Source organism: Terrapene carolina, unplaced genomic scaffold (genome assembly GCF_002925995.2).
Source record: "Terrapene carolina triunguis isolate 2854851 unplaced genomic scaffold, T_m_triunguis-2.0 Scaffold641, whole genome shotgun sequence".
In the NCBI taxonomy this organism is placed as follows: Eukaryota; Metazoa; Chordata; order Testudines; family Emydidae; genus Terrapene; species Terrapene triunguis.
The window spans coordinates 927,177-938,739 of record NW_020664992.1 but is presented as its reverse complement, the minus strand read 5'-3'; the positions used below and the strand labels follow the sequence as shown (position 1 = coordinate 938,739).

Sequence of the window (11,563 nt, the reverse complement as noted above, 5' to 3'; positions counted from 1 at the left end):
GGAATAAAGCTTGGAAACCGCTCTCGGTCCAGCGCCTCCTGCTTCCAGTTTGTTACATGAACTTTGTCTGCGTCACTGATTGTAACGCGGTCGCTAGGCGTGGAGGGAGTCCTGGCCCAGCAGCCCCCACGCCAGCTGGTAGAGCAGCCGCGAGTACCAGTGCATGCCCGTCTCCGGCGCACTGCAGTTCCTGGCCTCGCCGCTGGGGGGCAGCAGTGAGAGGAGGCCGTGGAAGAGCCGGAGGGGGGCAAAGGCGCGGTGGGCCCAGTGGTGGCTCTCCAGGACGGCGTAGCAGGAGGCTAGCACCCCGTTGACCAGGAGGGTCCCATGTGATGTCAGTGGGGCGAACACCCCCACGCCCTCCTCCCGCGACACCCGCAGCACCCGGACTGGCTGCAGCCCGTGTCCGCCAGCGTGGTGGGCCAGCACCGAGTCGCCCGCCCGCACCCGCCGGGCGAAGACGGGCACGAAGCTGGCGGTGCCGTTGGCCGGGGCCGGGGCAGCGAACACCAGATGGGAGGGCGTGAGCAGCAGCCGGTGGGCGGGGCTCTCCGTCTCGATGGCCACGAAGGACACACGCCGGCGCAGGTCGCGGTCCAGGAAAAGCAGCACCTCGGTGGGGACCACCTGGCCGCTCCGGTCCACGGCCAGCACCCAGTCACCACGGCGCAGCTCCCACAGCCCCTTCCGCTGGCCGCTCCGCAGCGTCACCGTGGCGTGGCCCGGGAAGCAGCCGCCGGCCCGGCTGGCCAGGGAGTTATCTGCGGGAAGACAGAGGGTCCCGTCAGCACTGCAGCACGCGTGGGCCAGAAAACACCCCGATGGAGGCACGGAGCGGGCAGGCAGCATCTTGCCCGCGGCCTGTCCGCGTGGGGGATATTTGCACCTGCCTCGCTCCCATGGTGCAAGCCCTCCCCGGAGCAGGGCTGGTGCACCAGGTGTAAACAGGGCTTGCACAGGGGCAGTTTAATCCAGCACAAGGCCTGGCTCACAGCACAGGACATCATTGCTGGGGTTCGCACTGGAGCAGAGAGACCAGTACCCAGCCCAGACAGACCCGGCTTGCGATGCCTGCTCACGCCAGGGGTGGAGCAGCTCCAGAGAAGCGCCGCGCGCTCTCAGCCTCCAGTGAAGGCAGCGGGAGCCGTGGGCACCTCCCGCGTCTGGACCCTCTTCGTTCTGTCGTCTGGCTTGGTCATGCTTCTAGGGAGGGGAAGTGCTCGCCCCTGACGGGCTCAATCCAGAAACAAACCAACAGGGCTTGGTGCTTGGGAACGCCCCGTTTAACAGGGACTTCAACGGGGATCCTGCCTTAAAGTGCGGCTGCCTGGTGGGGAAACCTCGAGATGTATCAACACTCCGCCAGCAGCTCTGTCACGGGAGGTTAAAACCGAGGGGCCTGACTGTGCTGCCCCTTGGGGGTGTTGGCCACACCAGGCACAACACGCCCATGTGATCTCCGGCTGTTTCACTTTGCATCAGCAGAGCCAACAATGCAAGGTGCAGAGCACTGGAGAATCAGGCCCCAAACCACAGCCCCTGTTTATGTAGGCTCTGCCGTATTTTGTCTGCTGCCTGCAGGGAGCACAAGTGAACTGGACAGGGAGTGTGGAAAGGTACTACAGCTCTGACAAAGAGAGGAGGGTTGATCGGGGCTTTGAAATGACACAAACACAAACTGGCTCTCAAGAGACAAAGCAGGTGTTTACAACGGCACACGGTCTCTCTCCTCACGTCACTCACACGCAGGAAATCATTCACTCTCAAACCGAGGATTCGAGTCTGGAGGACTTTCCAGCGCTGTCGTGCTCTGTCTTAGTCTCACCCCGCGCTGGCTCGGGGACAAGCACTAGCCTGGCCAAGTTCACTTATTTTTTCTTCTCAGTTTGGCTTGGGCACCAGTGCACCCCCGGAGGCTTCGGGGGCTGCTGGAAGGGGGGGTGGGAGGAAAGATGGGATTTTTTAAAAAATATTCTTGGTGAGTATTACTAATTATTTAGTTAGTAATTAGCAGTTAGTATTACTATAATAATTACTAACTAAGACCCCTCTCTGCGGTGAATTTCTTTACAACAATCCTAAGAACGATTCCCTTCATGTTAGATTTTTGTGAAATCCTTAACGCTAATGGGACGAGGAAGGAATTTTGCTGCTTCTGTTACTGCAGTGCCTAGAAGCACCCCCCAAATCAGGGCCCCGCTGCAGGTGCTGCACAACTCTAGCGTGAGAGGCAGGGCTTGCCCCAAGAGCCGACAGTCCGTGTAGACAGCGGGTGGGAGGGGAAGCTGAGGCATGGAGCTGGGAAGAGACTCCCCCAAGGTCACAAAGCAGGGTCATTGGCAGAGATGGGACTAGAACCCAGGAGTCCACAGTCCCAGCTAGTGCTCTGACCACTGGAGGTGTTGGGCGGGGGCATAAAAGGCAGTTGAGGGGGTCGTGAGGTGCTGAAAAATTTATTTCAGATGAAGGCAAAGAAAATCTGCCCTCTCCCCCTCCCCACACACACTCCGGCACTGCCCCCCGCTCAGAACACACCCACCGAGCAATCGCACAACTGAGCAGCAGCGACACATTTTTTACTCTGACACGTGAACGGAAGCAAACTTCTGAATTCAAACAAGGAGTTGCCAACCTGAAGAAGTCAAGGAACACCCTAGGCCATGGGTCCATGCCATCCAGAGCCAGGATCCCTGTCCCCCACGGTATCACCCTGCTTCCCGTTACCTGCTTTCACCGACACGTGGATGTGGGCCTTGGACTCGTAGTAGACCCAGTCGAAGCCGGCCTCCACGGCCAGGCGCGCCAGCATGCCGTACTTCTCCCTGTCCCGGTCAGACGTGGTAATGTCCAGCGCCCGCCCCTCATAGTGCAGCGAGTCGGGCAGGTGATGCCCATCTTCGTCCCAGCCTTCCGTCACCCGCAGCTTCACGCCGGGCCACATGTTCATCACGGCAATGGCCAGCGCGTTCACACAGTCCTTGCAGCGCTGGCAAGGGAGAGCATGTACATGAGAACGGCCAGCCTGGGTCAGACCAAAGGTCCATCTAGCCCAGTGTCCTGTCTGCCAACAGCGGCCAAGGCCAGGGGCCCCAGAGGGAATGAACAGAACAGGGAATCATCAAGTGATCCATCCCCTGTCACCCATTCCCATCCCTGCCCAGCCTGGCTAGTAGCCACTGATGGACCTATTCTCCATGTACTTATCTAGTCCTTTTTTGAACCCTGTTATAGTCTTGGCCTTCGCAACATCCTCTGGCAAGGAGTTCCACAGGTTGACTGTGTGTTGTGTGAAGAAATACTTTCTTTTGTTTGTTTTAAACCTGCTCCCTTTTAATTTCATTTGGTGACCCCTAGTTCTTGTGTTATGAGAAGGAGTACATAACACTTCCTTATTGACTTTCTCCACACCAGTCATGATTGTATAGACCTCTATCATATCCCCCCTGAGTCGTCTCTTTTCCAAGCTGAAAAGTCCCAGTCTTATTAATCTCTCCTCATACGTTAACCTTTGCTGCTCCGGAGGCGCGGGGGAGGCAGTGGGGCAGACAGAAGGGAGCTGGCATTACAGGAGGAGAATGCACAGCTGGCTGGGGGGCTGCGAGGAACGGGGACCCTGGCATCAGAGGAGGAACGGTCCAGGGATGGGCTAAGAGATTTGGACAGCCCTGCCCTGCCTCAGCTGCCACCTGGGGTGCTGGGGGGCACCCAGAGGAAGGACGATGGAGATGCAGTTGCAGGGGCAGAGGCCAGGCCTCCGGACGATTTTTAATTCCAAGCAGCTGGCCATTGTCACCGACAGGGACAGCGAGCGGGGGAGACAGGGGAGGGCAAAGGCAGCAGCACCCCCATAGTCCCACAGCTTTGCTGGTTCATAAGCCTAATTCCCGCTCTAGACTGGCACGCGTGCGCCATGGACAGTCAGCCAGTGCCACCGGGCGCTGGGGCAGCCAGCCCAGGTTTTCAGGGGCATTTCAGCAGATTCGGGGGCACTGCCAGGCCGGACGCCGCCACCCACAGCGGCTCACCGGCTAAGGCCTCGTCTCCAGCACTCAGCGCCCGGAGAGCCGCCCGAGGCCAGGGCAGCCGGCAGCTTTCCCCCGGCTCGGCAGACAAGGGTCGTCTGGAGCCAGCCTGGGCCAAGGGCCCCTGTCCCTGCAGCACAGCTGAGGCCCACGGACCAGGCAGACGCAGGTGGGCAGGGAATCACCCACAGAGGGGACGGGACTTTGCCACAGGGCAGCAGCTCTGCCAGGGATCGAAGCACCCGGGCAGTGCCCTACCCACTGAGTCAGGCTGGCTCCCCGAGCGGGGCACAAAATGCAGGGGGCTGTGGTGACCCCCCCCCCCCCAATTCACAAGCTCGGGAACTGAGTCTGCGGCACAAGGCTTGAGGTGCGATTTTCCCTGCGCTTTCCTGGTGCTTCCACTGTCCCTTTGCCGGCTGAACCCGGTGCCCCCCCAGGTGTGACACCCGCCCCCCCCAGCCACACCCGGCTGCACTCGCCGGACGTGTCTGGGCAGCGCCCAGAACCGGCTCCTTCCCCTCCCCCTGCTCTACCCCCCCCCGGCCCCTCGACTGCGCCCCCTCAGCAGAGCCCGGCTCCCTCCCACAGCCACGGGCATCGGTACGGAAGGAAAGTTGAAACGGAGAGAGGCCAGGGCCCGGAGGAGAGCGCCGTGGGGGTTCTGAGCGCTCCCGTGAGACCAAGTGGGGGCCTTTTTCCAGGGCCGGGCTTGTCGTCAGCAGCTGGCAGCCAAATGCCCTGGGCAGGGACCCCGGCGGGCACAGACGCCACACAGCCCCGCAGAGCCGTGCTTGGGATGGCGCCACATGGGGACGGGACACGCCTAGGTCTGGCTGACCCACCCGGCCCAAACCAGCGCTCACCAGCTCCCCCCAGAAACACACAGACCAGCTCCTTAATGGGTGATTCATTAACTCGGGTCAGGCCCAGAGGGAATGGCTAATCCCTGTTTCAGGAGCATCAGACTTGTTTGAGGCTGGGCCCCTCCCTTTAGAGCAGGGGGGCAGGAACCAGGACTCCTGGGTCCCCCGCCCCCCGCTCTGGAATTGTCTCCCTCTGTGACCTCGTGCCAGTCACTCCCCTTTTCGGGGGCCGTGGGGAGAGCCACGCTTCCCCGCTTTGCAAAGCAATGAATCTCTTGATTGAAAGGTGCTACATGCCCATAGATTCATCCATCCTGCTGCAGACCCACGTGCACTTTGTCCTCAAACAATTTCCAGGTTATTTATTTATGATGCCATTCATTCCTCCCTCACAGAACTGCAGCCACCTCTGGGGTGAGGCGGAGCAGCTCTGTATAACACCAACGCTGCACAGCAGATTTAAAAAAAAACAACACAGCACATTAAAATCCGAATCCCGCTCGATTCTCTCCCGATGTGGAAATGCAACAACTGGCAACAAAAGGCAGAGCCTGAGATAAGCTCAGCAAGGAGAGGCAAAGGAAAGGCTGGAGCGGCAGCAAACATCCCAAGTCTCCTACCCCGCACAGGCCTCACCCCAGTCTCTGCCTCTCCTCTTCACCCCCAGCGCTCCCCCAAATCTGCCCCCCAAGCATCAGTAACTCTCTCCTGCAGCCACTTTCCCTCCTTCTTCCCTCCCTCCTCCTGGGCTCCTTCCACTGACCCCTTCGGCACCAAGCCACCTGCGGCTGCAACCCAGCCCGGCTCAGGCCTCGGAAAAGCCAGAGAGCCGAGCTGGGGCCTTGGGGGCAGGCAGGGTGGGCGGGGAGCTGCGAGGGGAAGGAACGAAAGAGGGGCAGACGGAGAGATGGGGGGCGCGGGTGGCATTTAAACCAACTAGAAAGGGAACAAAGTCAGATTGATGGCGTGCAGGGGAGGAGGGAAGGGCCGGCGGAGGAATGTGCGGCGCTTCTCGCGCCTCGCAGCACAATAGCTGTTTTCCAGCCCGAGAATTACTTAACTCGGCGAGAATTTCAAATCCTCCGGTTCAACAGGGAAAGAACAGCAAAGTCATCAGCTTTGCCACAAAAGGCCCATTCAGCGGCCTTGCACCCCCCGGCCGGTGTCAGCAAGGGGGAAAGTGCACCCTGGGAGGGGCAGCCACAGGACCCCACTCCCCGGCTAGTCCCCCCGCCTCTGCAGGACTGCAGCAGCCACTGACCAGGATCGGGGCCCTGCAAGGCTGGGGGCTGGAGCAGTGCACAGGAGTGGTTGGTGTGCTGGCCACCAGGGGGTCAGGCCGGAGGAAGAGCAGAATATCCCCTGGGGGGAGGAGTGCTTGGGAGTTTGGGGGGGCCCTTTTAGCTAGACTCACCCTCCCCACACGCACCTAGGCTGGGGATCCCCCCAATAGCATGCACTTTCCATAGGGGTGAACAGAGTGGCTGGGGGAGGCACTCTCTGGGGTACCCAGACCAGCCAAGGGATGGATGAACTGCCAGGCCCTGAACCCTAATGGCCAGACACCCCATAAAAGTCAGGCCAAATTTCAAGGTGGCTAATTCCACTCAGCAGCACCACTTGCCACCACACTTCCAGCTGGATAATATTCGTCCTAAACAGCCGCATGGCCCTTAACCAGCTGCCACACTCCACCCCAGAGGAGGCTGCATCTCAGTGCTGGGCAAGCGATCCCTTTTGCTGTGCGACTCTGGAACGGCTTCTGCGTTCTGCCCCAGAGGGCAGCCTGGGCGAGTGGTCTCTGCCTGGGTGATCTGTCACATGCCGGCGGAGTGGGGCTAGCTGTCTTTCAAGTCCTCCCACAGGCCTCTGGGCTGCAGTTTGGGGTTGTTGAAAACTGGGTTCCTTCCATCCCCCCGAGATACCCCAATGCCCTGCCCCAGCAAGAATACGATGCCCTCCTGGTCCCTGCCCACAGCATGGCAGCTGCAGGGGGAAGCAGCCCAGAAGAAGGCAAGACAGGAGCAAGGGGAAATCATACCAGTTGCTCCCTCCCGGGAAGCTCCGGCTGGGAGAGGAGGTTTATCACGAAATGAATAATCAAATAAAGAAAAAAGTAACCACTTCCCTCTAGCCTTGACATTATTCTCATACCAGGAGGGCGAGACTGGCGCGGCGGGCAGGGGAGCCGGGAGCATGGGAAGGAGAGAGAGGGACAGGCAGTGAAAAGAGCGATCGAGCGGGAGAACAAGGGAAGGGGGGAAGAGCCAGGGAGCAGGGCGGATGGATAGAGAATGGAGACAGAGCCAAGCCGCCTGGACCAGGACCAGGGGAGCCCGAGGCAGCCTCCTCCATCACCATGGCAACAGGATAACGGGCAGCCAAGAGCATCCCCCTCGCTGCCCCAGCCTCCCAGGCTGGGGAGACACAGAACTTCCCTCCTGCCAGCTCTCCCCGCCCCCCATTTCCCCAGTGGGGGTATGGGACCCCATGACCTTTGCTTTCCATTCTGAGTCCCTGCACCCCCCCATGGCAGCCGGCCAAGCCCAGCTGCGTGGCCCTGGGAGCTCTGACCTGCAGAGGCAGCCGCAGGTCACCAGCTGCATGGCTCCGAGGGCCAGAGGCTGCCAGGAGCACGGTCCCGGAGCAGCTGAATAGGGGCATTTTCAGGCACCTCTGAGGCGGGGACGGGGGAACCAAGAGAAGCAGCAAGTGCTGCCAGGGCGGGGGGCAGGGGAGCAACACCCCAGCAGCAAAACCCCTCCGCGGGGGGAGTCTGGGCACTGCACAGACCCTGCCCAGCGCAGCTTGCACCCCAGTGACCCAAGTCACCCAAGACTCTCAAAGCACAGTCCTGACGCCTCAGAGCAGCCCTGGGATATAGGTACCATGGTATCCCCATTTCAGAGCTGGGGAAACTGAGGCACAGGGCAGGGCAGGAACTAGCCAGTGAGTCCGGGCTGCAGGCAGGGATAGAAGCCAGCCGTTATTAATGACCTGGCAGAGGGGCTGAGCAGGGGGTGAGGTTAGTGACGACCGTGAGAGGGACCCTCAGCCTGGGCCTGGCCCCCAGGGGGTGGATCACTCGCTAATTCCCTGTTCCGTTCACTCCCTCTGAAGCACCTGGCACCGTGGCTGATACGCTGGGGATCCCCACAGTGCAAACCCCAAGGATGGAGCTGAATTGGTCAGGCAAGGACCGGCTGTAACGGACTGACGTGCCCAGGAAGAGGGACTTGGGGTTTTCCAATGTTAGTGTCTATGACTCTCCAACAACGACTAGACCCCACTCCCCTCCCAGTGCTGCAAATGGAACCCAGGAGTCCTGGCTCCCATTCCAACCAGCACCGGACACATCCCATCAACCCTCCCACTCCCAGGTTGCTACGGCTTGAATATTCCAGGGTGCTGGTTCATTCCTGGAGGGAAGGGCCCACCCCGGAGTGTGGCCCCCTCGCCGAGCAGACTCCCCTCCTCACCCCAGCACCGCGGCAGGAAACACCCACCCCGGCGCTCTCCATGCGCCCCCACGCCCCATTGTCTCTCCTCCAGCACAGCCGGCTCATTCTACTCCCAGAGCCGGCACGCCCACCATCCTGTGCCATCCAGACCCAGTCTGGCTGCCAGCCTCCCCCCTTGCCCAGGCGACGGGCATCGGGTGACTCAGCAGGAGGAAATGAATCCGCGATGCAGTCAGCGTGCCCACCCACGGACACACGAGAGGCTGAAATGTCATCGGCTCGCACGGCCCAGGAGCCAGCGGTCCCCTGGCACTGCCGGGACCTGCCGGGACCTGGCATTGGCCACCCTAGGGGGCGGTTACACCAACTATCGTAACTAAGGGGCGTGGCACAGCCTGGCCCCAGGGCTGCCCCCAGATGGACCTGCACCTCCTCCGCCAGGGTGCCCGGGGGCTTCCCGCACAGCTGCAGCCCCTCCGCCGTATGACATTGCTTGTCGCCAAGCCCCCATGGCGCCAATGTGGGTCAATCCCGGTGAGTGGGGCTGATGGAACAGCTGGCCAGTCCTGGCCCAATGACTTCTACTTGTTGCTAGCACTACTTTCACCCGTGGAACTCACTGCCCCAGGACTGTTCAGACGCCGAAAGCGCAGTCAGCTGTGCTGGGATCGGAAACTCTCTTTGTACATGTTTCAGCCTAGAGCCTTCAGCCCCCAGGCAGCCACACCCCAGCTAACAGACCTGTTCCATCCATCCAAGGGACTTATCTGCCCCCCGCTGCCCGACTGTCCCAGCACCTCCTGGGCAGCAGGGCAGGGCCGTTATCCCCATTTGTGCAGTGGAGAAATTGAGGCACAGAGAAGCCGCATGACTGGCTTGTATTCCTACAATCTGTGGCAGAGCTGCGACGGACCCCAGGTCTCCCGGGGCCAAGCCATGGGGCCAGTCGTCTCCTCGTAACCTTTGCAACAAACCAGAGCCCTCGGTGAATGTCCCCAGGGTCGGCCGAGGTTCAGAGCCTGGAGAACACGTCCGGGGGGAGGGGGTGGAAAGGGGGCCAGGTGCAGGTTTTCCTGGGCCCTGTTGTTAAAATGCATCTCCCCATGTAACCCTGAGCTCTTAGCAGGGGCCAACAACGGCTCTATTGTGAGCCAGGGCCGCAGCACCGCTTCGCCTCCCCTGCCAAGCCATGGAGCCCTCAGCAGGGAGATGAAATGGGATGAGACATCCCTGTCGCTCATTGCCCACCCTGCCTGCTCTGCAGCGGGGTCTCTGCTCTCTCCTCCTCCCCGCCCCAGGAGCTGCCACTTCGGCCCTATCTGCGCTGCCAAGACGGGGGGGAGGGGGGGCAGCCACAACCCAGCCTGGCTACATGGGGGGAAGCTCCCTGGGCCCTGTCTCCACTGGGCCCTGGTCACCCCCTGCTGGACACCTCCTCCCCCCCGCCCGCTGGCAACCCAGACGCTGCTGCCGAAGAGAAAGTGACCAGGGTGCCAAACATCTCAGGGGCCGAGGCAGATGGTGACGCCAAGGCCCAGGTCCTGAGCTCCTCTCCGGTGTAAATCCAGGCTGACTTCGAGTGAGGCGATTCAGGTTTACCCCCCCACACCTCCACAGACCAGAGCCAGAACTAGACCCCAGCTTCTCTGCTCTAATCCACCCCCCATCTCACCACGCCCCCCCCCTCCCCAGCACTGGGTCAGTCGCCCCAAAAGGTCTCACAAACCACTTCATGTTAATTGTTGTCATTTCGGTTCCGCCCCATTGGCTCCAGTGGGTCCCTGGGGGGGGGGGGGGGGGGGCTGGGATCGAATCTCTGCACCCAGCATAGAGGAGGGGTCTGCCCCCTTTGCTCAGCCCTGCAGCAGGCCCCAGGCGGAGATCCCAGGCCAGGGCCATAGGGCGCAGGGCTGGGAGCCACCATGCCTGTGTCTAGCACACTATCACCTGGGCCCAGGCCGGCCGGGCCTCAGTGTCCCTGTCTGTGAAATGGGGGAGTCTGCAGGAGCTGGGCTCTGAGGAGGTGGAAACGCTGAACTGGACCCGCCAGGTGCTTTCTGAGGCTGTGGCAGGGCAGAGCAGCGATTCCATCCCACCGGCTGTTACTCACCTGTCACAGAGAGCGGCCGGAGGGGCCCCCTTCACACCCAACAGCCGGACCCCTCCCGGGAGCCTCCAGGGCTCCTTGCTGCTCTGGGGGGTCCCAGGCCTCCGAGTTGGGGCTGGGACACCTGGGGAGGGGATGCAGAGTCGGGGGGGTGCAGAGGGGGGGGGCAGAGGGGGGGGGGGGGGGGGGGGGGCGGGTGGGGGGGGTGCAGAGTCGGGGGCCGCCAGACCAGCTCCAGGCAGCCCCGGGAGATCTCAGCCAACCCCCGAGCGAAGCGGCAGCAAATCGCCGGGGGCCCGCTGCGGTCTGGGAACAAGCTGCAGGCGGGTCCGGGCCGGTCCCCCCCCCGCCTCAGGGCACGGCCTGGGAACTGACCCCCAGCCGGGTGGGGCGGGAGGGCCCAGCCGCTCGGGATCCAGCTCCAAAGGTCTCGCTGCCGGCCAGCCCCCCGGAGAGCGACCCCAGGCTGCCAGTTCGCTCCCCGCCTGTACCTGGACGGCCCCGGCCCTGGACTCGCCCTGCAAAGCACCCGGGCTCCGCGCACCAGCCGCCAGGGGCCGGGTTAGTGGGTAACGGGGCGCAGGGGAGGGGGCCCCAGGGCGCTGGCCTTGCCCGGGCAGCAGCCGGGGGCCCGCGGGGGCGGGCGCCCCTTACCTGGCTCATGAGCCGGTCGGCCCCCGTGTTCTCCTCGTCCTTGAAGATGATGTCGGGGTTGTAGTTGGGCACCAGGTCCCGGAACCGCTCGGCGCGGCGCCCCAGCCGGCCCTCGGCCCGCCCGCTCGCCGCCAGCGTCTGCTCGGGCGCGTTGGGCACGAACTGCTTGTAGCGCAACGGCACCAGGTGCCTCCGGGCCTGTGGCCGGCGCCCCGGCGGGCCCCGGCCCGGCCCGCAGCCCCGGCCCGGCAGCAGGCAGCAGGCCAGGCAGAGCAGGCTGAGCGCCAGCGGGCCGTGCCGGGGCATCGCGGGGGCTGTCCGACGGCTCAGCTCCCTCCCGCGGCTCCGGGCTCCCGCATCGGGCCGGAGCCAGGGACCCCCGACAGCCCGGGGCCTCTCCGGGCAGCGCCGCCGCTAGGGCCCGGGGACCCCTCCTGGCACCGCCGCCCCTAG

At 62.7% G+C, this 11,563-nt stretch overlaps 1 protein-coding gene across 1 annotated transcript; it reads right to left on the bottom strand.

Annotated features, from left to right (window-relative positions):
- Positions 1–16: 16 nt before the first annotated feature.
- Positions 17–11,514, bottom strand: DHH (desert hedgehog signaling molecule). Its single transcript, XM_026659628.2, has 3 exons — positions 11,111–11,514; positions 2,725–2,986; positions 17–761 (listed from the first exon to the last, which is right to left on the bottom strand). Exons 1-3 carry the CDS (start codon positions 11,414–11,416, stop codon positions 94–96), a joined length of 1,236 nt encoding a protein of 411 aa, XP_026515413.1. The 5' UTR covers positions 11,417–11,514; the 3' UTR covers positions 17–93.
- Positions 11,515–11,563: the final 49 nt, after the last annotated feature.